Source organism: Oryx dammah, unplaced genomic scaffold (genome assembly GCF_014754425.2).
Source record: "Oryx dammah isolate SB20612 unplaced genomic scaffold, SCBI_Odam_1.1 HiC_scaffold_4, whole genome shotgun sequence".
Taxonomy (NCBI): domain Eukaryota; kingdom Metazoa; phylum Chordata; class Mammalia; order Artiodactyla; family Bovidae; genus Oryx; species Oryx dammah.
The window spans coordinates 57,651,952-57,677,624 of record NW_024070188.1 but is presented as its reverse complement, the minus strand read 5'-3'; the positions used below and the strand labels follow the sequence as shown (position 1 = coordinate 57,677,624).

General features: G+C 40.4%; 1 protein-coding gene and 1 non-coding gene across 2 annotated transcripts in view; one reads left to right on the top strand and one right to left on the bottom strand.

Moving 5' to 3' along the window:
* The first annotated feature begins 4,924 nt into the window (after positions 1-4,924).
* The window catches only part of MOXD1 (monooxygenase DBH like 1), a 95,549-nt gene continuing 74,800 nt past the window's right edge, over positions 4,925-25,673 (top strand). The window contains exon 1 of the mRNA XM_040239233.1: positions 4,925-5,498. Coding sequence (XP_040095167.1) covers positions 5,025-5,498 — 474 coding nt within the window. The 5' untranslated portion in view covers positions 4,925-5,024. The remainder of the gene's footprint in view (positions 5,499-25,673) is intronic.
* Positions 17,827-17,933, bottom strand: LOC120863131. Its single transcript, XR_005720934.1, has one exon. It is a non-coding gene; the product is annotated as a U6 spliceosomal RNA (small nuclear RNA).

The following is a 25,673-nucleotide window of genomic DNA, read 5'->3' as shown; positions in this document are numbered from 1 at the left end:
CAAAGCTAAGTTAATTAATCTTTAATTTCTAAGTGAATTAATCTTTAATTTCTTTAACTTCTAATTTAGATCTTTAAATGTGAAAAGTTCCAAAGACTTAAGACTAGAGTGTAGATTTAAAAATGAAAAGAAATAAAATCTTGTAGCATGGGAAATAAACATACACATTTTTCCTTTTTTATTTGAGTATTGACTAGAGAAGGCCTTTTCAGGGGGTGCAGTGGTAAAGAATCCACCCGCTGATGCAGGAGACACAAGACACAGGTTGGATCCCTGTGTCGGGAAGATCTCCGGGAAAACACAATGGCAACCCACTCGAGTATTCTTGCCTGGAGAATCGCATGGACAGAGGAGCCTGATGGGCTACATACAGTCCATGGGGTCACAAAGAATCAGGCAGGCAAAACTGAGTGACTAACAATTTCACTCTACAATACTATAGGCTAAGTGCTGATATGAATCAGTTTCTCCCCTACCATGTTATGGATAACACATCATGGTTACGTATAAAGGTAAATTCTAAAAGATGGGCATTAGTGATAAAAATTAGTAATTTTTTTATACTTTTGCATATTTATTTATTTAAGTTTCTGATTGCTCTCAGTCTTTGTTGCCATGCGGGCTTTTCTTTAGCTGTGGCGAATGGGGGGCTACTCTTCACTGCAGTGTGCAGGCTTCTCACTGTGGTTGCTTCTCTTGTGGAGCATTGGGCTCTGTATCTCACAGGCTTCAGTAGTTGTGGCCTATGGGCTCAGTACTTGAGTCCCGGGTTCTAGAGCACAGCCTCGGTAGTTGTGGCTCATGGGTTTAGTTGCTTCGTGGCATGTGAGATTTTCCCAGACCAGGAAATGGAACCCATGTCTCCTGCATTGGCAGGCAGATTCTCTACCACTGAGCTATCAGGGAAGCCCCAAGTATGATTATTTTTTTCTTCTAAGAATAGTTTATTACTTTTCTAGTTGAAACAGTTTTATTTCTGAGAACAATTTATAGATAACACCAAAATGCAGATTTTGCAAAGAGAAAGCAGTTTGCTTGTTGTTATCTTCATATGGAAGAGCCTAAAAGTGATTTTTCAATCCCAACTGGCACTTACTTTCAAAGTAACCTCAAGAACTCAGTGAAACCCATTTCAGTTCTTTAATAATGAAAGTAAAGGCACTATGGCCTCACCTTCTTCACACATACTACTGTCATCATTGGTATCATCCATTATTAAGATAAGGAATATAATATTGAGCAGATCATGCCATCTTGCTCATGTGAAAAATAACAGCCCAACTGAAAGTTTTGTGATAATGACGTAGTGGCTTTAAAAATTATTTTTTTGTTGTTGAATATGAGGTGAGAGCTAGGGAAAGTATATAGTTTAAAAAAAAGAAAAAGAAAGAAACCAAAGTTCTATTTTTGGCTTTTCTACCACTGACTCACAGTGTTAACTTGAACCAGTGACCAACTTTTGTGTATTAACCAAGCCTATCCACACAAGAAGCTTAGTGAATAGACAAAAATGAGAAAATGCTTCAGCTTCCCTATTTGAATGCCGGAGAACTGCTGAGATCACTTATATAAATATTTTTCTTTGAGCTCCCTAGAAGACAGGAACTTTATAAATATTTAGTCTTATTGTTGCACCTTAGGTACAAGTAGACAGGAAAATTATGATACTCCCATATTTAACTATGAAATAACCTAGTTCAGACAATCCTGGTTCATACCAAGGACTTTGCAGTGGCTTGTTAGGGTCTCTTGAGTTTTCATTTTTCCATCCTCCCCCCTCCCCAACCCCGGCAGTTGACAAATGTGGAAATATAAATAAACCTTCCACAGCAGCAAGGGTTCCAAGGTAAGGAAGCCCAGCATGCATTCAGTCACATTGGCTGATGCCATGCTGTGTATCAGAATGGGTGAGGATTCAAAATAAACATCACATTTAAAATTCCTGATTGAAAAGTGTGAGAAAATGACTCATTTTTAAGAATGAGTAATTTGGTTGAATGTACTGAACTAAAGTCAGACCTCACTGAATTTCCAGTTTTATCTCTTTTCTGTTTCTTTTTTAGATATATGTGTAGAGAAGAAACCTAAAAAAAATATGACTGGAACTGGCATGCTTAGAGTCATTCTTTATTTCAAGTGGAGTTTTTCAAAATTAATTCACCTGTTTCTTTGCAAATTCCTATTCAACAGGCTCTTCCTTCAAGGTTTTAATGGCTCTAGGTTCTGGAATGATGTTCTTGGAATGCATACAAGGGTTATTTTTGGATGGTGGAATTTCAGGTGATATTTTTAAATTTACTTTATTACTCATATTTTCCTGCATTTCTTCACCTTTAGCTTTAAACAAGAAAGAAGTATTATTTTTACAAAAACAATAGTGAATAAATAAATTTGAAACCCTTTTCTACTGATTTTATTCTCTTCTTGGCCATATATCCTGAGTTTTTTATGGACCAGTGCTTTCTTCCTGCTTTCTTTAAGGATTTAAAACAAACAGTTGTACAGTGATTAATTTCCAGTTGGGAAACTGAGAGTTTATGAAATTGAATGGGGAGATGATTTTGATCCAGGGAACCCACTCAGCATTTAAAGCACACTTAGATAAAATTGACTCTTTTGTCTTCATTTACTGGGGTAATTCAAGCCAAGGCAGAATGGATCTCTTGAAGATGAATTATGCTAATAATGTTCTGTTGATCTAATCTCAAGATGATTCTATTAGTTTTAATAGTTCTTGAGCAGTCAGGGTGCTTTAGATGCAATACCATTTGCAGACAAGCAACAGGCAATAACTTCACGTTCAACAATCTTACTTGATGAAAGAATAAAACCATTGGAGACTCTCTTTTGTGTATTCGTGTGTGGTCATCTTTTCTATTTTTGCCTTAATACCGGGGCAGAGCAGAGCATTTGATCACATCTAGGGAGCCAAGCTTTCCCTCCACAGCCATCTTTGTTAAGAGGATGCTTCCAGAAGGATCTGAAATGCATCTATTTATTCTTCCTACAAGTCTTTATTAAGCACCTATTGCATGGTGTTCCATATTCTAGGCAGTGGGTTAGAATAAGGAACCAGATCTGTTTCTGATCTAAAAGGCTCCTGAAGGAAACTGTCTATAGACAGACACTGAAATGTTAGGAGCAAGGTCTGAAGAGAACATTCCATGGACATTAGTCCCACTGTGTGAGGGTCAACACAATCTGATGGTAATGTGGGAAACAGGATTAGAAAATACTTCAAAGAATGGAGGGAAGAAAAGGGAAGTGTGGCAGAGCGTGAGCAATCTGAAAAGGCAGAGTGATGGGAGAGAGTGGGGCTCTCTCTTAGGATTCTAGAGGCAATTTTTACATGTCCTTCTAGTGGGAAATGGGTGAGTGATATGAGAGTTATTGATGGAATGTAAAGCCAGAACAATAAACAGGGATCAGACTCTAGACGTGAATTTGGAATTTCTATAACACCCCTCCCCTAACCAATGAAACAGATGTAACCACATGTTCCAGGCTCCTCTATGCTAGGAATAAAAAGTAGGGTCACCAAAGCGGAAGTTTGCGTTTGATCATTCTGGAGTGGCATAACTCCTTTGAAATCCCTGTTTCATGTAGCCCCAAGATTGACTCTTGGTCTCTGTGTCCACCATTGTGTTCCTCTCTCCGTATTCCTCTTCTCTTCCTGGCTAGAGCCATAGCAGTAACCACACCCCTGTACTTGTAAAATCTCAGTTCTAAGGATGAAATTCTTAGTTTGCTGAAGTTGATGCAGCTGCCTCTGGTGTCTGCCCAGGGAGCTACTGCTGCTACTCTCAATGGGTTAGTTCCTTTAAGTCTTCACAGGCTCTTTTATTTCTTGCCTTGTCCCAAGGTTTCATCACCTCTTTTCTCTGGTCTATTGTCATTGGCTAAACCTATGGATTTCTGTCCCCTCTCTCCTTGAGATGAGTCCCTTCTCAAGCAATTCCCTGAACTCCCTGGTAAGCAGAGCCACTGGAAGGTTGCCTTCTGGAATTGGTCAAATATGCCTGAATCGTTGGGAGAGCACAGTTCTGATGCATGCTGGTAACTCTGGGAAAGTCACGGGAAAAGGAACGGGAAGGGAAAACAAGAGCAAGAAAAAACAGGCCGAAACACGACTGTAAAAGAGAAAGTAGGCAGCTTGTGTGGAGCTTCCAAATGCAGAGCAAATAGCACCGTTTGTATATTCTTCTTGCCCATGCTGTTTTCATCTGATATCCGCTCTTATTTTTATATTCTGTATGATTTGTATCTTATGAGCCACCTTAGAACGTTGTCTGAAACATGGCAGAATATAAATAAATGAATGAATAAAGAAGGTAATTTGCAGTTACACTGAGTAATTAGCATTCTGAAGACAGGAGTGATGTGGGTAAAAGTAGAGGCAAAAACACTTTTTGACAAACACAACTATGGCCAGAACTTGAAATAGTTAGGAAGACTTCAAATTAAAATTTAACTCCCAAATGATGCTTCAACCTTGACCTACTCTGCTGGCGGCTGAGTACTTTGGCAGAATTTCTCATAACCAAACCAAATCAAACAAAAACCAGGCATAAAGAAGCAAGCCTCAGGGCACTGACTCCTGGGGTCAGGAACCAAATGCGCTGGAGGAGGTGAACCGTGGGGCTAAGGGCATCGCTGGTTACAATGGCTTCCGATGCAGCGAATATCGAGATGTTAAGCAGTTACCCTGGACGGGACTTGCTCTCACTTGCTGTCCATCAAACCCAGGATTATCCCTCTGATTACTCAGGTCCTCCCCTCCTCTGCTAAGCTAAACTTGCCCTTCCTCAGCAATCTCTGACTCTTTCCCCTGGGATCCCCACCCCCTGTTCCCCGCGACGTGCCCACACTGCCCAGGCACGCACTAGCACTCTCCGCGCTCCTTTTCTGTCGACCCCCGGTCCTCGGCTTCTGCCTCCTCCTCTCCTCTTCCAGGACGCCCGTCTCTGCGCTCCCCACTGAATCCGACCTTGGGGACCAAGTCTGGGGCGCGGGGCGGCAGGTGGATGGACCGGAAGGGCGGGTCGCGGATGGAGTCGGCGGGACTCAGCCAGCGGACCGCCGGGGCTGAGGGGGAGAGGGAGACTCTGCGGCCCCTCCCGGCGGGCGGGCCGCGGGGCGGTCCCAGGCCGCTTGCTCGCGCCGCCGCTCCGCGTGCGCCCTCCGCGCTCCAGTCGGCGGGAGCCCAGGTGCCCGTGGGCTGGACGCGTCTGAGGATGTGCCGCTGGCCGCTGCTCCTGCTGTGGGGGCTGCTCCCCCGCGCCGCGGCGGGGGGCTCGGGCTGGCCCTTCCCGCACCGCACGCTGCTGGACTCCGAGGGCAAGTACTGGCTGAGCTGGGGCCCGCGGGGCGGCCGGCTCGCCTTCCGCCTCGAGGTGCGGACCGCCGGCTACGTGGGCTTCGGCTTCTCGTCCACCGGGGCCATGGCCGCGGCCGACATCGTCGTGGGCGGGGTGGCCCGCGGGCGGCCCTACCTCCAGGTAAGCGCGTGTATACCCTCCTGCAGCCGCCCCGCAGAGCCCCCGGCCGGTCCGGATTCCGGGCAGGCAGGCGCGGTTGAGGGGCGCCCCGGGCCACCCGGCTTTATCTCCGGCGGAGGCTGGCCGCCGTCGCCCCCGTAGCCCCGCAGCCTCAGCCCGGCTTCCGCTACCCTTTGCTATCCGCTCTTGCACCCCGGAGCCCAAGGCCCCTGGGGCTGGACTCCCCACCTCCGCCGCCCAGCCCCCGGAAAGCTGAACACGGTAACCCTAGGCAGCTTTCCGTCTCTGAATACTTTCCTGTCCCCAGCGCCCCGCTTAGTACGCGCCCCAAGTGCACACCTGCCACGCACCACCAGTCATCCCTGATGGTTAAGGAGAGATCTTTGGGCTTTGGGGATCTACGGGACGGCTCTCAGGGTTGAAGGGACTGGAGAGTTTTGGCATTTGCTGTCTAGCTGTCTAGAATCGTGGATCTCAGAAGGCTTTTCTGTAGCTTCCCAACTCTGGGGGTGGGTCAGCTACCTCATGCCAGCAATGAATGAAAGGTGCCCAAGAATCCTTAGGAACTTGCTATTGGGAACTGTTTAGGAAGCTGCGAAGCCTACAAAACCTGGTCTTCAGGCAAAACCCCATATTAAGTGATAAAACGTTTCACTTACTTTCAGTTCAGTTCAGTCGCTCAGTCGTGTCCGACTCTTTGCGACCCCATGGACTGCAGTACGCCAGGCTTCCCTGACCATCACCAACTCATGGAGCTTACTCAAACTCCTGTCCATTGAGTCGGTGATGCCACTTACTTTATTTAATAGCTAACAAAATTAAATTGACAACTACCGTTTTGCTTTGAAAGAGCCAGAGTAGAGACGTTGCCCGCTTACAGATATTTTAATGAATAGGAAAAAAAAATTAAAAAAAGAATTGAAATGATCGGAATGATTAGATGCTTAGGTTTTTGGACATTTTTGTCTGTTTGATTTTGACCAACATTTGAACACTTCTCCACCATGATATAACATCGTAGTGAATATAGTGTTGCTTATCAAAGTTCATCCAAAAATACTGCCCTTTGCTAAAAGTCTCTTAATCCATATGAAAGCTAGTTCTTCTGGCTATGTATTAGGCTTTGATGATATTAAAATCGATGTACCCGATAGATTGCAAAGAGCATTTCTCAGTAATTTTATTTCTGACATCTAAGTTTGATTGCCACGATGTTCTGCCATTAATTTTTAACGCTAATTCTGGCAATGAGCTGTTAACTCTGGCTAGAAGTTTTAAAAATGGCAGCAATAAAAACTTTAAAACCCTTCCGTTGTCTATTTTTTCATAAATTAGTCCTTTCCTCCCCCAAATAAGCACAACTCCAATAAAGTTTTATGTGAATTACACCGTTGAAGTCATTGATGTATAAATTTAATCCTCCTGCAGCATCTCAGACATTAAATTTGTACACCAAGAATTTGACTTCAAACACAGGCCTCACTAGCTGAGTAATTCAGCTCTCTTCTGATATGAAGTAGTACCTTGTTTAAATAGTACCTTATTTAAACATCTATTGAGCTGAGCCACATATTTTTGCTTGTTTGTCTATTTTTTTTTTTTTTTTTAGGATGGGCAGAATCAAATGCCCCTTAACTATCCTTAAATGTTTTGTTGAAGGGAGCATGGAGCATGAACAGTCTTACTTTCGTGTGGTATCATAAAACATGTATACTTTAAAGATAACTTGATATTGTTTTTCTCAAAGAGTAGCATTTCTAGAAAGCCCATCGAGTTTGATATCAAATGAAAGACTAAGAGCAGAATTCTGTTTCAACATGCTATAGGGGCACACCACAAACATAGTTTGTTAAACTACAGTATTTCCACACTGCGGGTAGCTCTTTGTAAAGATCACATAAGAACTAAGTACCCTTTAGATGGGTTTTGAAACATAGAACTTTTCTTAAAGTAATTTCTAAACACATAATACTGTTCAGTAAGCCTTGGATATGGACCTTTTCCCAATATATTTAATGAGCAAGAAATAGAACTTTCCCTTCTATTTTTATTCCTAAGGAAATGGAATTTTTATTTTCATATATAAAGGATTGTCATTTTCTCAGTTGACTGACATCCTTTACTACCCCATTTTCTTAAGCATTGGTAAAGAATTTGCATGCCAGTGAAGGAAATGCAAGAGACTGGTTCCATCCCTGGGTCAGGAAGATCCCCTGGAGTAGGAAATGGCAAGCCACTCCAGTATTGTTCCCTAGAGAATCTCATGAACAGAAGAGCCTGGGGCTTCAGTCTGTGGGGTCGCAAAGTGTTGGACACAACTGAACACACACACAGCGCAGCACAGCTCACTCATTTTAAGACATATAATATACAATAAAAATTATGCATAGCAGTTAAGTAGAAAGAAAATTTATTAAAAACCTTTTTAGTAAAATGAAAGACCTCAGACACTAAAAATAAAAAGAAATGTATCAATTCCAGCTAGATCATCCAGGTTGGGAGATTCCATTTTCCAACACTTGAAATTGTATCTTCTCCCCAAACCTACTAATTTGAGATTCTTTGTACAGTGAGTGGCATCTTCAGCAACTCTGTCAAAAGGTAAATAAAGTTCTTAAACATTGTGTATGTGATTCCATTAGGAAACTTTGATTTTCATGTAATTTTACTTTCAGCGAGAACAAACTTTGCATGAAACAATACAACAAAAAGCATTGGTTCTGGGGCAATGGCATTAAACTGTATGATGACTGATGACAACCTAAGCTGATGTCCAAGTCACCTTCCCTTGTGGCTACTTTCTGTACATATTATTTCCTTCTTTCTTGTTTAATTAGAAAACTTGACCTTTAGATATTTTATTTTATTATTATTTGGACTTTTATTTTTTTCTGATGATATTAAGACTCTTCTTTTCAATAGAATTTTAACTCCTGGATAACTATGTAAGACTAACTCCCAACTAGCCAGGCAGAGAATTGCTGGTGAAAAAGATGTCATAAACCCAAATCCATACAGAGGTCAGGAAGCAAATGTAAAAGAGTGACAAGACTCCAGTGGAAATGGCAGTATTGTAATGCAGAAGAGTAGAGGGGATGGAAGAAACCCCAGTTTTCACATGTGAATTACTGTTATGTGGGAATGCATATCAAGTATTGCCAGATCTTCTGTTTGTTTGTTTTTTGAGAGAAGACAGATGTGTGTGTGTGTGTGTGTGTGTGTGTAAGTAAAATCTGATTAGTAAATAGCAGCCACAATTCATTTGCATATATACACACCCTGTTTTGCATATATACACACATAATTTCAGTTGAGATGTATCCCATGGACAGCTTGATCTGGGACCAAGAGGGAAAAAGCTAAAGTGAATAAAGAATCAACCCAAATTATGAAAACTGGTGAAAGGCTGAGAGGCAGGTTCCAATTCTCTTCAGGCCCCATTTATTCTGTGTTAGGAAATGTTCAGTGTCGGAGGGGACCTTGCCCCTCTTTTGGTTATCTATCACTGTGTAATAAACTACCCCCAAACATAGTGGTTTGTTTTGCTCACAAAGCTACTATTTGAGCAGGGCTTGGTGGTGACAGGTCTTTTTTGCTTCACTTGGTGTCCATTCCAAGGTGAGTCACTGAGTCATCTGGAGGCTCTCTCACTGGTTTTTCTGACTGGTGACTGAGGCTGGCTGTTGGCTGGACCTCCCCAGGTACTGTGGTGGGAATGTGGCCTCTCCATGCAGCTACCCAGCTTCCTCCCAACAGTGGCTGAGTCCCAACAGTGAACATCTCAAGAGGCCCAAGTAGAAACTGTACAGCCCTTTATCATTTAGCCTTGGAGTCCTGGACTGTGTCTTTTGCTGTGGTCCCAGTCCCTCTGGATTCAAGAGGAAATGTAGATACCACCTCAATATCCCATGGTGAGAAGGTCACATGGGAGGGGAAGATATTAGCGTGGCCATCTTTGCAAAATCCATGCAACCACACTCATTCTCACCAACCGGTCAATCCCCCTTCAACCACCGCTTCTGAGTACCTATTACCATGTATCCACTCTTTCTACACTGCTGAGATGGGGAGGCAAGCGTTTACTTATTCACCTCATTTTCACTCCCTCATGCTTACACACACACCCCCACTCACAAGAAGTTAGTGAATAGTTAGTCTTCCTAGTCCATACTCTTTCCATCCTCTCCCTGCCTCCACCAAAAAGAGTTCTAAACCTCAGCAACCCCAGATTTTTCAGTGGTTGCTGCTGCTGCTGCTGCTGCTAAGTTGCTTTAGTCATGTCCAACTCTGTGTGACCCCATAGACGGTAGCCCACCAGGCTCCGCTGTCCCTGGGATTCTCCAGGCAAGAACACCGGAGTGGGTTGCCATTTCAGTGGTTGCCAGTCACTAATTCAGGACTGGATGCAATGAGACTACCTCCAGGGGGCAGTGCGACATTTGCTTGTAGATGGAAGTATCAGATTTTGATTCCGTTGCCTCAAAGCAGTATACTGGCTTGGACACTCTTAAAACTACACCCAGAGATGAGGTATTATGGAAATTGGCCCTGCCCATTTTGTAATCCTCCAACCCTGGAGCAGATGTTTCTTTAAAGGGTGTATAACCGGGTACCATCAAAATGAGAAAGAAGAGAGAAACGTGGTTGTGGAATAAAGCCCGTCTCCATGTAACCGATCAGATAAGTTGTTCACTTAGGGACACAGTACTCCTGGGATGATACTAAGGTCAGCTTCCAAACACTGTGTTTCACAGAGTTGCCAGGGGTGGGAAGCAGTCTTTCCTTTCGCCTTGGCTTTGGAAAGCCTCAATATTCTGTCTCAGTGAATTAACTCAATGCTTACGTCCCTGATGGATTCGTGTCCTCTCCTTGTACTTTGCCCCTTTCTGACACAGAGCAATTCCGCCCCCATCCAAGCCACTTAGCAACTGTTGAGTCGCCATTTGGGGGAAGTAATCAGGGTTGATGAATGCCTAGTTTGTGCGAGTTGAAGAGGGCAGTATTGTCAGATGTGCCTGTTGAAATCTGCACAAAAATGAATTCACTCTGCCTTTGGGGGTGTAAATTGCTGGGGAATGGAGGCAGAAACGGATGTCATCATTTGTTACAACCTCACTGGTTGGCTGTTGCCACCACCGAAACTTTGCTGTGATGAGGAGTCTCTTCAGCAGCGGGGTAATTGCTGCCGGGCTGCTTGCTGAGGAAGTGCTGGGAAACAGTGAGCATTCTTTGTGGTTAACGATGTGCTTCTTTTAAGTGCACCGCAGCCAACGGCAACAAAGAAATGTTTGGAAGGCAAATTGAAAAGCTGTAAGGGGAAGACGAAGAGAGTGTACAACCCCGACACAGATCAGCTGGGGCTTTGTTAAGAGGTATTTATAAATCTTCAGGTTATGCCCTGCCCCCTGCTCCCTCTTTGCCAATTTCCAGATGACAAAGGACCTCTCCAAGCTTCATGTTTGGTGTATTAGTAGTGAGTCCACATGCGCCAGTGTCAGCGAGAACCAAGAATCACCAGGATGCTCTTCAGCTGCATGGTCTCCCTGACAGAGCAAACGATTTCAAGAAGCCAGCCCGAGGAAGAGGACTAAGAGTCGGGAGAACACTGCACCTGAATTGACCGCCAAAGTCCAAGGCTTCAGGCGACAGACGGCCTATTTCTGGATTCTTGGAAAGAAAGCCAAAGAGTCCATCCACTTCAAAGAAAGTGAATGGTGGTTTATTGATTCATCATTTGTAATAGAGCACTGTTAAAATAGAGTTGCTGGCCAAAAGAATGAATTCATTATATATCATCTTGTTTCTGGAAATGTTTGATCTGTACGTAAAACAAACAAACAACTCTGCCTAAGGATGCCTCGTAATGTGGCTTATTGTAACTTTTAAAAGATAATTAGTACAGAACTTTTAAACAGAGAATTGTCTCTCTCGAAAACCTCTTCTCCACTTCTGTCTTTTTTTAACTTGTTAAATTCTGGAGTAGACCAAAAATAAAGAAAAGCTTCACCTAAGGACAGCATATAGTATGCACATAAGCAGGAAATTCTGCAAAAATAAGAAAGCTTCAAATGTATCAATTTTTGTTAACAGTAAAAATGGGATTATATATGAGTGCTATGGAAATAATGTATGGTTCAAATTTAATTTACTATTGAGGTCTTTTGTATTCCACTAATGTAGCCAAATATTATGATAAATCTTTAAACAGTGTTTGGTTTTACAAGTTGAATATTGATATTTTGGGCACTTGTTGCTCTTCAGAGCTCAGAGTTCAGTTGATCTGCCTTAAATTTCCTAACTCTCCCACCTGAATTTTACAGTTAAGAAACTGGGCCTTAGGTACCTATTAAGTGACCTGTTGGAAGCCGTATAGATCAGTGATCTGGATTCATTTCCTCTTGGTCCTGGTTTGGTATTCTTTCTTCTGCAAGCAGCTGGTAGTTTATATAAAAACATTCCAATTTTTTTCCTCAATAGTGAAAGAACGTGTTAATAAGAAGCAGTTTTTAAAAGATTGGTAAAATAAAATCATAGTATTTCTCTTACTATTTTTGTTGTACAAATGCCATAGATATATATTTCTGTAATGTGATTTTTCATTCATAGAGTTCTTAATATATGCCATACATTATAGTCCTTCAAGTGTGTTATCTCATGCAATTCTCACAATAGCCCTATGAGGTCAATATCTTATTTCTCCCATTTTGTAAACATATAAATTTGAGGCTCCAGGCCATACAGCATGGGGATCATTTGTGAGTTTCACATGACTGTTTTAGTAAAGTACTCACTGATAATGTTGGAATGTTCATTCATTCTTTCAACGAATATTGATTAAAGGTTTATTGAACAGTTCTAGATCCTGGGGACATAGCATTGACTGAGAGGAAATCAGTGGTCTCATGGAGCTCCCATTTTGATGGGGATAAACAAATAAGCAGGAAAAATATCAAAAAGTGATAAGTGTGTGCAGAGGTTTAAAATAGGGTGATGTGATAAGGGGCAGTGCTGTGGCTATTTCAGATTGGGAGGCTTACAATTAAAACACGAAGGAAAACAAGTGTCTGAAGTTTTAAATGTTGTCTTTCAAGATTAACCATAGCATTTACCATTCAAAGTATTATATACTATGAGGAAGATTACCTGGCATGGGCTTCAAAGGACTCGGTAGACATTGACTATAGGAGTCTGCCTGCATGGAAGAAATATAATTAAAGTGTCTGAACTGCCTGAGCTCTCTTTTCTGTTTCTGTAGCCTTGTTACACACGTTTAGTAAGCTCAACTAGAGTCTTTCAGGCTTTGATCTAGAGATTTGGTGATTTTATAGGAGTTTCTTTCTTAATACTAGGTGTGAATGTTTTTCTCTTATACTCTGTGTTCCTTCTCATCTTCAATAGCATGAGAGAGCTAAAGGACTTTGAGAAGCTAGTTCAACAAAACTACATGAGTCTGGGGAAGATTTCCATCTTTCAGGCAATTTGTAAACTAAAATTTGAGAACCTCAGTTTCTTAGATACAACTAAATTGCTACTATTTTTTTTTTCTCCCCTAAAAGCTTCATGCCCAGAAGCCCATTCATATAGGAAAACTCATGGTAGATGAAACCATGTAGAAACAAGGCCTCCTGGTATTTTGGACCTCCAGATCCCTTCAGACAGGGCCAAGATGGCAATGGCAGATTGCACTCCAGTGGTGAGCAGGCAGTGCTAATAGAGGACTGAGAACTGGAAGATACTTCCCACGTCAGAAATTCCCAAATTTGCACATTGGAATCACCTGCACATCTTTAAAAAATTTTAGCATCCAGGCATCTCCCCTCCCTCCTTTATGCCATTAAATCACAGCCTCTAGCAGCTTACACAGGGCTTAATGTATTTTAAAGTTTTTTAATTGATTCTGTTCAGTCACATTCAGGAACTACTGACCTTGTGTGGTCAGGCTCTTTGATCAGAATCAGATAACTCCCATGTCTGCCTACAGAAGCTTGGAGGATTCCAGACTCTGGGCATGGAGATGCATAGTAGGATTCCCAACAAAGCAATTCAGAATGACTGATGTTTGAAGCAAGGGTTAGCATGTGCTTGGATAGAGATTATTGTAAAGTAGAAAAGTCAAGTGGGTTTTTCTAGAATTGAAACACTTCTAAGATGTTTAACAAATGTGTTGATAATTTAAAGTATTTTCTCAAAGTTACATGCTGAAATGAGAACAGCAATGGAAGAACTGTGGGTAGCGGTGTATTTTGAAATACTCTGAGCCAGAAATCTCCCTCCTCCTCGTACCTCCCTTCCATTCCTACACACCTTTTGTCAGTTGGTACTAGCTGCTATATTTCTAAGCAACAGAAATATCTGCCCACACAAAGCCTAAAATTGGTAAGTTATATATGGTCACAGGGCATCAAAGGAATATTAATAAATGAAAGTCTCAGGTTAGTTTCAGCCTGCATGTACGCCAAGAGATGTGTTCTGCTCTCCAATCTTTTATTAGAATGAACAGTAACAAAATGACTCCCTTTGTATTTGGAAAAATTCTGAAGTGTATTTCTAGTTAGTGTAAAGTGTAAATAGATACTCTTTCCCTTCCCACTTTTCATTTTCCAAGATTACTAATAAGCAGTGAAATGCCCTAAAGCTATATTTGCAGCAGGGAGGAGGAGGAAAAGGAGTTTGCATAGTAGATAATTAGTGTTTCTTTAGGGCATGGATGGAACATCTACAAGCTGATGAGTGTCTCATTTCCTGAGGGAACAGGAAAGAGTCCCTTTGCCTGGTGGGTCCTCAAGGAATGCCTGCTAAATAACTGCTGAGCAGTTAAGAGCAGGAAGTCCTGCTATGAGTCCCAACGCTGCTTGCTGCTTATTCCTTGCGTGGCCCTAGGCCAACTCTTTAACCTTGCTCGAGTGACAGTTCCCTTTATGAAGAAGGAATTTATATCCATCCATGGCATTTTTGAGAGGACCCAATGAACTAGTCACTTAAAGCTCTTAGAAGAGTATGTGGTACATTGAAAGCATTCAGTCAATACAAGGTATTGTTAGAATGAGTCAATCACTTAGTGAACTATCAGAATGGTCAGATGATTGTGTGTATGTTCACTCACTCAGTCCTGTCTGACTCGTTGCAACACCATGGACTGTAGCCCGCCAGACTCCTCTGTCCATGGGATTTCTCAGGCAAGACTACCGGAGTGGGTTGCCGTTTCCTGCTCCAGGGGATCTTCCCAACCCAGGGATCGAACCTATATCTCCTGCATTGATATGTGAACTCTTTACCACTGTGCCACCTGGGAAGCCTTTATCAGATGATTACATGGAGACAAATGTCCCAGATTTTCAACTTGGAGAAAAAATATTTACTAAGGGAAGAGTTTGGGGAGGTTGAGAGTCATTTGTGAAAACTCAAGGACAAACTTTAAGCAACAGATTTGTGAATGCTTTGCCTGAAGTCAGCAATTGGTTTGTGACTAGAGGTCAACATGCTTTCAATAAACACAAATTATACTGACAAGACTGCATTTTCTTTGGCATTTGATTTACTGGACCTGTAGTTCGGCTAATAAATGAATGTTGTTTTCTGAATGATACTAAGGTAATTGGCAGGTTTCATATGATGTCACTGTAGAAGACGGACTAATAAAGTTGAATTAGTTATTGTAAATATTTAAACATCCATACCCAAAACATGTTGATAACAGACTGCCTATATTAGGCTACAGAATAAGGACTCAAAAGATAGTGATATATTAAAATAAAGAAAGAAAACTAAAAATTAAAAATTCAGTGAGAATACAAATAAACACTCTATCTAATGTTTAATTCTGTATGTACAAAAGTGTAAAATTGGTCTTAATTGGAATTCATATTAGGTCTAAGTAGTCGTTCATCTTAAACTCAAAAGACATGCCTGTTGAATACATGAATGCAACGCAATGCTGCTGCTGCTGCTGCTGCTGAGTCGCTTCAGTCGTGTCCGACTCTGTGTGACCCCATAGACGGCAGCCCACCAGACTCCCCTGTCCCTGGGATTCTCCAGGCAAGAACACTGGAGTGGGCTGCCATTTCTTTCTCCAATGCATGAAAGTGGAAAGTGAAAGGGAAGCTGCTCAGTCTTGTCCGATTTTTAGTGACCCCATGGACTGCAGCCTACTGGGCTCCTCCATCCATGGGACTTTCCAGGCAAGACGACTGGAGTGGGGTGCCGTTACCTTCTCCACATGAATGCAATATTACCCTTAAAATACTACATTGACATCAAGGGAAGTAATATTGACATTGTACTCTATTCTAGGCTAATCATTCCAGAAGATAGCTTCTAGAATAACTTTTTAAAAGATGTATGGGTGACCTGGATTGTTCTAAAGGAGAATTACAAAGATAATTGACATCTCTGGGAATTGGGCTACCAAGGCAATGGGAAGCATCTGGCAATATTTGGAGAAAGAAAAGTTGGAAAATATATAATCTTTGTCTTGAAATAGTGGACAGCCTTCCTCAAGAAAGATGGATTAGATGTTACCTATTAGGCTCCAGAGGAAGAAAAAAGACCCAATTAGTGTACTTTAAAGATAGAAGCTTTCAGGTTAGTATAAGAAATACATTTCTACAATCAGAGTTATTAAAATGAGTTGCAGTATTTCCCTGGCTGTGCAATGGTTAAGACTCCACACTTCCAATGCAGGGAGCATGGGCTCAATTCTCGGTAGGGGAACTAAGATCCCTCATGGAGCAGCATGGTGTGGCCAAAAAATAAACTTGAGTTGCCTTGTGAGGTTGTTAAATGCATGAGCTTTGTCACTGGAGATATTGAACATTGTGATCCTCTCCTAAAAACATTTTTCAAGGAAACCTTCCTTTGGTGGGAACTACGATTAGGTATCATATCTTTCTGCCTTTTCATACTGTTCATGGGGTTGATGAAGAATTGATACTTTTGAACTGTGTGCTGGAGAAGACTCTTGAGATTCCCTTGGACAACAAGGAGATCAAACCAGTCAATCCTAAAGGAAATCAACCCTGAATATTCATTGGAAGGACTGATACTGAAGCTGAAACTCTTAATACTTTGGCCACCTGATTCATTGGAAAAGACCCTGATCCTGGGAAAGATTGAAGGCAAAAGAAGAGGGCAGTAGAGGATGAGATGGTTAGATAGCATCACCAACTCAGTGGACATGAATTTGAGCAAACACAGGGAGATGGTGAAGGACAGGGAAGCCTGGCATGCTGCAGTCCATGGGGTCCCAGAGTTGGACATGACTTAGCCACTGAGCAACAACACAACATGGATTAGGTGTACTTCAGGCTGTTTTCCAACTTGAGTGTGATGCTGGAAATAACTTTACTCCACAATCATACTTTTAGATTATTTAAGAAATTACTAGAAGAGAAAACATTCTCAACTATGAAACTATGTGCGTTTTTTTGCCACTTTATTTTTTTAATTGAAGGGTAATTATTTACATAATTTTGTGGTTTTCTGTCACACATTAACAAGAATCAGCCATAGGTACACCCATGTCCCCTCCCTCCTGAACCTCCCTCCCACCCCCCCTCCCCATCTCATCCTTCTAGATTGTCACGGAGTCCTTGTTTGAATTCCCCGAGTCATACAGCAAATTCCCATTGGCTGTCTATTTTACATATGGTAATGTAAATTTGCATGTTACTCTCTCTACACATCTCACCCACTCCTCTCCCACTCCATGTCCATAGGTCTGTTCTCTATGTCTGTTTCTTCATTGCTGCCCTGAAAATAAATTCATCAGTACCATCTTTCTAGATTCCATATATATGTGTCAGTAGATGATATATACATTTCTGTTTCTGACCTACTTCACTTTGTATAATAGACTCTAGGTTCATCCACCTCATCAGAACTGACTCAAATGTGTTCCTTTTCATGGCTGAGTAGTATTCCATTATATATGTACCATAGCTTCTTTATCCATTCATCTGTTGATGGATATCTAGGTTGCTTCCATCTTCTAACTATTGTAAATAGTGCTGCAACAAACATTGGGGTACATGTGTCTTTTTCAGTTTTGGTCTCCTCAAGGTATATGCCTAGGAGTGGGATTGCTGGGTCATATGGTGGTTTTATTCCTTGTTTTTTAAGGAATCTCCATACCTTCTTGCATAGTGGTTGTATCAATTTACATTCCCACCAGCAATGCAAGAGGTTTCCCTTTTCTCCACATCCTCTCCAGCATTTATTGTTTGTAGACTTTTTAATGATGGCCATTCTGACTGGTGTGAGGTGGTATCCCACTGTAGTTTTGATTTGCATTTCTCTAATAATGAGCAATGTTGAGCATCTTTTCATGTGTGAAAATATGGAATGCTTCATGAATTTGCATGTCATCCTTGTGCAGGGGCCGTGCTAATCTTCTCTGTATCATTCCAATTTTTGTATATGTGTTGCTGAAGTGAGCACATCTATGTTGTTTTTTAATCTGCCTCAAGAAGTTCTGTTTCTGTGGATAGGTGTGCAGCGAATCTTTACAATTATTGTGAGAGTGTTTAATTTCTTTCCCTACTATATATTTCAGTATATTTGAATTATATTAGTGAATATATGTTAATCCTATATAGTGAATATATATTCGTTCTGAAACCTAAAAAATGAAGAAAAAGAAGAAAGAGAATGTTTTATGACTTGTAAATACTCAAAAGAGTTTGGAGGGCTTTAGGAGCCTTTGTATTCAAGGCTGACTATAGAGTCAGTAAATTTCTGAAACTTGATTGATGCATTATTTTGATCTAAGAACAGTCTATATACACTCTGCCTCTAGACTTTCTCACCTGGGTGTCTAGATAGCATCTCAAACCTGCTTCTTTCCTGGCCTTTCCCATCTCAGTAAATGGCACCTCCTGGTAGGCTTCTGTCAAAAATTAGGGGTCATCCTTTTTTCTTCTCCTTCCTTCATCCCACGTTTAAAACCTGTCTTCAGGTCTATTGGTGCTTCCTCCAAACTAAATCTAAAACCTGCCTACCTCCCTTCAGTTTTATCACCATCACTCAAGCTTGACCCGTGAGACCACTGCTTGATTCCTGTCTTCTGACCACGTCTCTTCTTTCTTCTCTTCATTTTTACACGGCAACCTCAGTAACACACACACATACTCTCTCTCTCACACACACATATGCACACAGAGGCACATATATACATATTTTCACATCAATCAAAATATGGCACTTGCTGCTAAAGGCTCAAAGGACTGTATAAGCTTAGTATTACATTTGAGCTCCCTATATTGATTTGTAAAGAATCGTAACCTTTGGGGCATCAGTTGATCCCTGCTGACCTCATTTTTCTGTTTTGGGCACTAGAGTTCAGTCATACTGGCATTTATTTGCTTCACCAAACTGGATAAACCTTGCCCCTGCCTCTTCCCCTTCTAGGTCCTTTCCAACAGCTGCTATCTCTTCCCGGACCTACTTCCTCCACACTTTTCATTGGCTGGCTCCTAAATGTAGTTTATTTCTCAAAATAAGTCTCATTGTCAACTTTTCTGATGCCTCAACTCCAGGCTTTCCAATCCGTCTCTAGAATCTCTGTTTTATTTTCCTATAAGCACTTATTGTCAAAATATTTTTGGTTATGTTATTATTCAAGCTAAAAAATCATTTATTCCGCAACAACACTATCAGTTTGATGATGACAGGCACTTTGTCTTGTAGTCTATACTGTACAGGCACATGCCTTCAGCCCTACTGCAGGTACTGAGGAGTAGCAACCATGCCATAAAATATGTGTTGGAAAAAAGGAGAAGAAGGAAGGAAGCAAGGGAGGGAGGAGGAAAGACAGGAAAGAAGGAGCCTTCTTTTCAAAATTTATTCCTTGCATCAGCTAGTCATTGGAGAAGGAAATGGCAACCCACTCCAGTATTCTTGTCTAGAAAATCCCATGGACAGAGGAGCCTGGTCAGCTACAGTCCAGGGGGCTGCAAAGAGTCTGACACAACTGTGCAAGTTGACAAATTGGTCATAGAGAGTTAAGAGAAGCCATCTAAAATTTTTTTTAAAGTTAATATGATGAAATAGGTTGAAGGTAAAAATATGTCAATGGTAAAATCTGAAATTCTTTTTTTTTTGTTGAAGTCTATTCTTAGAGATCAAGTCAAAGTTTTAATTTTACACTTTATCTGATAATTCTATAATGATAGCAAAGTATTAAATTTCTCTCCATGAAAACTAAAATGAGATGATTGGCTATGGGAGAAAAATCAGGATGTGTATTTGCAGAAGGTAGCACTTAAAGAACAACCAAATTGCTTAGGTGGCCCCTCCCTGGAAAGCAAGCTTACAGGGCTCCTGTTTTGATATTCTGGCAGTTACTTAACAGATCACTTCTTAGAACTAGAGAATCTCAGTTTTATCTGAAGTGGTTCCTAGAAGGCAGTCCCCTTCTGTTTTGACATTCCTCTCAAATTTCCAAGATTAGCAAAGAAATAACTTATTAAAATCAGCTTTTACTGAAATCTGAAGATTATATTTATATAGTTTGTTTATAGGGTTTTATGTTTTTTTAGGATCAAAGATTCCCTTGAACACAAAATGTCTATTATACTATCAGTATTATTAAAGCACCATAACAGTTATTATAGAAATGGATATTACAAACAGAAATATTTGAAGTAACAAGGCTTTTGTGATTTAGAAAAAGAAGAAAAACTACAAGCACCTGTTGAAGAAAATGATGACAGATGGTCACATTTTTCTCAAGGTTCCCCGTGCAGCTGTGCTTACATTCAGTTCCCCAGGCCGAACTGGGGTTTATTCATATCTTTTATTACACCCGTAAGAATTTTCACTTCATCCTGTTTAACACAGCCTCAGTCAAAGCTCTTTGCTGTTAAAGAGATTTTATTCAAGAGAGAAAGACTGACAATGAGTGAGGACCAATTTCACATCTGCGTAATCATGTTTTTTAATAAGAGTTTGTAGCCATCCTGTGGATTGTCAAGGTTAGCGTTTTGGGTATGTTATCTTAGTTTGAAGGTGGCAGTCATTACTCTGGCTGTCATGCAAAATGATAATTCCAACTTCTGCTGATGTTGGCTTAACTGTACTATCACCACATAGCATTTTGAAATCTCAGTAATATGCTTCATTTATTTCAGAGCATAACCTGTGCATAAGGAAAAATATCCCATGAGAATATGTTTCAGGAGTAATATTTTATGATACAATTGCAGATTTATTTTATTGCCAAAGTCTAATTATCAAAGCAGATTTTCAAGAGTAAAGCTAATATTTTATGTTTAAAAAGAATAAACAAGGTTAATATATGATTCATGTAATAATCTTTGATAAAAACAAAAAATAAAGCCTCAATGATAATTCATATTGAAACATCTTTATGCAGATATTTGAGTTCAAATATGATTGAAATCCACATAAAATTATTTATCTAGGAAAATATTTACTTTCACATTTCACTTTACAGAACATTAGAAATGAATAAGTAGAAAGAAGAATGACTTTTGCATAACAGCTTTTATATATTACATAATTAAAACATCTACATATTTTTATTCTTAAATGCTTACAAAATCTGTATAGAATCATGATTCTCTGAATCGTCCTCAACCCTCCTACCCTCATAAAGTCAATTTTTAGTGATTAACCAGAGCCTATTTTTATTTATCAGTATTTTATATTTATAACTTATAAATATATTTAATACATATATCATGCAATGACTTTTACAATGGCTGTGGTTTTTATAATCAGACCGTGATAATAAGAGTGCACTGTGATCAATATTCCTGCTTTTACCTTAAAAGTCCTGGAATATCAAGCACTATAGCAAGATGGCTAAGGAATGGCCTTCACCATGGATGTACAGTGAAGCTACATCTGGCCCCATTTGCTAAATGGGATGAGGAGTGAGAGGGAGGAGAGCCATTTGTTTCTAATCCTAAAAGCGAAAATCAAATAGTAAAAATGATCTGGAAAATTTCCTTAAATATCCCATAAGTACTATACTATCTGATTTTGTGAAGATAAATTTCTAGGTCATGTTGCTGCTGCTGCTGCTGCTGCTAAGTCACTTCAGTCGTGTCCGACCCTGTGTGACCCCATAGACAGCAGCCCACCAGGCTCCCCCGTCCCTGGGATTCTCCAGGCAAGAACACTGGAGTGGGGTGTCATTTCCTTCTCCAATGCAGGAAAGGAAAAGTGAAAGTGAAGTCGCTCAGTCCTATCCAACTCTTAGCAACCCCATGCAGTGCAGCCTACCAGGCTCCTCCGTCCCTGGGATTTTCCAGGCAAGAGTACTGGAGTAGGTTGCCACTGCCTTCTCCGCTAGGTCATGTTATCAGTATTCAAATTCTTGTTTGAATGTTATTCGATGTTTTACTGTCATTCTCCATTTTTTCCCCTAGAAGATGATAGTAACAAAGTAAGTAGTCTATTTAATTACCCACTTGAAAACATTTATCCCTTTGTCAAACTGTCAGGAAACCCTTGAACTCACTAAATTTTTTTTTTTTTTTGGTTTAGCCAATTCGAAGGATCCATTCTCAAGATTGTTCTCTTAGTGACTCGCTTTCTTTTCCTCCTTCCTTCTTTCTTTTTTCCTCTCTCTCTTCTTTTCTTCCTTCCAGCTAGGATAATTGAAGGATAAGAAATTTGAGACCCACATTTTTTTTTTTGCCCTTTTGTCTCCTCTTGACTCATTTAATTTTGCCTTTAAGGTTTGCCAGTATGCCATTCTTTTATTGTATAATATTGACATCATTGAGCCTGTGTTTAATTATAGTTCATATATTTTCTTAATACAGGCTGAAGGAAGAAGGTAGGCATTACTAGGGAATATTTTGCTCCTACTAAGTCAGATTATTCCTATACCACAAAGATATGAATATTGGAGCTTCATCAGTTCTTTTAACTTCAAAATTACCCCCTCATTTAGATTTATCAAAGGGAAAGGCAGGATGTTACTTTCAAAATTGCGCATAATGTATTTAATGACTCCCCAATATGCAAGTCACTCCATTAGGCACTGAGGACATAAATTAACATTAGAAAATATTCTAAAACAGGGTTTCTCTTTTTCAAATCTTTTTTTTTTAAATTTCTTTAAAATAGGTAGGGAATACCCCCTAGTGTAAAAGGATTTCAATGAACTGTTGCATGCATAAACTCTTTTTCTAAATGTCGATGTCAGTTTCATAAGATTCATGTCTGTTTAAGGGCTAAAAGGTCATAACAGCCTTCCCAGATGTGTCTGCGTCACAGATCATGCAGACCCAAACTCATTCTAGCGTCTGGTTAAATACATTCCACACCAGGTCTTAAACATATGTAAATATAGTTAAGAACAAGTGGGAAAATAATTTATTGCTCCCCTCTTTTTGTTTCATTCACAATGTGAACAACTTTTTTAAAGGTGTAAATTTATAACTGGATTAGCAAAATTAGGTGTCTATTTCTAGGCAATTATCACTGGTTAGAGATACCAAGGGAATATTTCATGCAAAGATGGGGACAATAAAGGACAGAAACAGTATAGACCTAACAGAAGCTGAAGATACGCAGAAGTGGTGGCAAGAATACACAGAAGAATTATACACAAGAGATTCTAACGACCCAGATAACCACGATGGTGTGATCACTCTCCTAGAGCCAGACATCCTGGAGTGTGAAATCAAGTGAGCCTTAGGAAGCATCACTACAAAAAAATCTAGTGGAAGTGATAGGATTCCAGCTGAGCTATTTCAAATCCTAAAAGATGATGCTGTCAAAGTGCTGTACTCCATATGCCAGCAAATTTGGAAAACTCAACAGTCACCACAGGATTAAAAAAGGTCAGTTTTCATTCTAATCCCAAAAAAAGGCAATGCCAAAAAATGTTCAAACTCCTGCACAATTGCACTCATTTCACATTCTAGCAAAGTAATGCTCAAAATCCTTCAGGCTAAGTTTCAATAGTACGTGAACTGAGAACTTCCAGATGTTCAAGCTGGATTTTGAAAAGACAGAAGAACCAGAGATCAAATTGCCAACATCCACTGTATCATAGAAAGAGCAAGAGAATTCCAGAAAAATATCTAGTGCTTCATTGACTAAGATAAAGCCTTTGACTGTGTGGATCACAACAAAATGGAAAATTCTTCAAGAGATGGGAATACTAGACTACCTTACCTGCCTCCTGAAAAACCTGTATGCAGGCCAAGAAGCAACAGTTAGAACCAGACATGGAACTAAGGGCTGGTTCAAAATTGGGAAAGGAGTACATCAAGGCTGTATATTGTCACCCTGCTCATTTAACTTACATGCAGAGTACATCATGCAAAATGGCAGGCTGGATGAAGCACAAGCTGGAATCAAGATTGCCAGGAGAAATATCAATAACCTCATATATGCAGATGACAGCACCCTTACGGCAGAAAGCAAAAAGGAACTAAAGAGCCTCAATGAGAGTGGAAGAGGAGAATGAAAAACTGGTTTAAACTCAACATTCAAAAAACAAAGACCATGGCATCTGATCCCATCACTTCATGGGAAATAGATGGGAAAACAATGGAAATAGTGATAGATTTTATTTTCTTGGGCTCCAAAATCACTGCATATGGTGACTGCAGCCATGAAATTAAAAGACACTTGCTCCTTGAAAGAAAAGCTATGACAAACCTAGACAGCATATTAAGCAGAGATGTTACTTTGCCAACAAAGGTCCATATAGGCAAAGCTATGGTTTTTCCAGGAGTCATGTATGGATGTGAGAGTTGGACCATAAAGAAGGCTGACTACTGAAGAATTGATGCTTTTGAACTGTGGTGTTGGAGAAGACTCTTGAGAGTCCCTTTGGACTGCAAGGAGATCAAACCAGTCAATCCTAAAGGAAATTAGTCCTGAATATTCACTGGAAGGACCAATGCGAAACTGAAACTCCAATACTTTGGCCACCTAATGTGAAGAGCCTACTCGTTAGAAAAGACCCTGATACTGGGAAAAGTTTGAAGACAGGAGGAGAAGGGGACAACAGAGGATGAGATAGTTGGATGGCATCACCAACTCAATGGACAGAGTTTTAGCAGGCTCCAGGGATTGGTGAAGGACAGGGAAGTCTGGCGTCCTGCAGTCCATGGGGTTGCAAAGCGTCAGACATGACTGAGTAACTGAACAACAGCAACCAAAGTGGTTGAGAAGATAATGCTCTGCCTAGAATATATTGCATGCTACACAGGAATGAAAATAGAGGAATAAGAATTTGGAGAGGGAACGATCACTTCCAGCTGGAATGATTAGAGAAAACTGTAGAAGAATCATCAGTCTTGGAGAAAGGAAGCTTTTCAATGCAGTTCTTTCAATGGGTGGAGGTAGTGGTGGATATGTCAGTGGGGTGAAGACAGTAGGGGAGATAGAGAGGAGGAATATGAACAAAAGCAAAAGGCTGGGCAAAGGCAGAAAAGTGTGTGTGTGTGCTCAGTCACTCAGTCTTGTCCGACTCTTTGTGACCCTATGGACGGTAGCTTGCCAGGTTCCTCTATCCATGGGATTTTCCAGGAGGATGCTAGAGTGGGTTGCCATTTCCTACTCCAGGTAATCTTCCTGACCCAGGGATCTAATCCAAGACTCTTGCATTGGCAGGCAGATTCTTCACCACTGAGCCACCAAGATTTGAATGGAATAATAAATAGATAATAGAGATTATGTGGTGAGATTAATGATAAACACCCTGGAAAAGCAGGCTAAACTTTAAAGAAATTTGAATCTAAATTATAAAACTTGGTACTCTATACTGTTGAATAAAATGTAATGGCATGTTGAGAGTGATTTTCAAGGAAGAGCTTGACAAAAATATGGAGTGATAGAATCTGAACTTAGAAATTGAATGGAGTAGAGGTAAAGGTGGATTATTTTTCAAAATGAGGAATTGATAGGACCAGGGATTATCTGTGGAGTTGTGAGTAATGAAGAAGTTAATAATACTGATTTTTTAATTTGGGTGGCTGGGAGAATGATAGTATAAGTAAATAAAAATCCTTATAGATAAAAGGTAAATACAATTTTAATCTTACATTTGAAATGAAAGTAAAGAATTCCGAGTAATGGTATCCAATGGACTTTTGGACATATGGTACTAAATAAGGGCGATGATTAGAAATTCTTGGAGAAGATGAGATTCCCAAAGGATGAAATATGAAAACAGAGTAGTGTAAT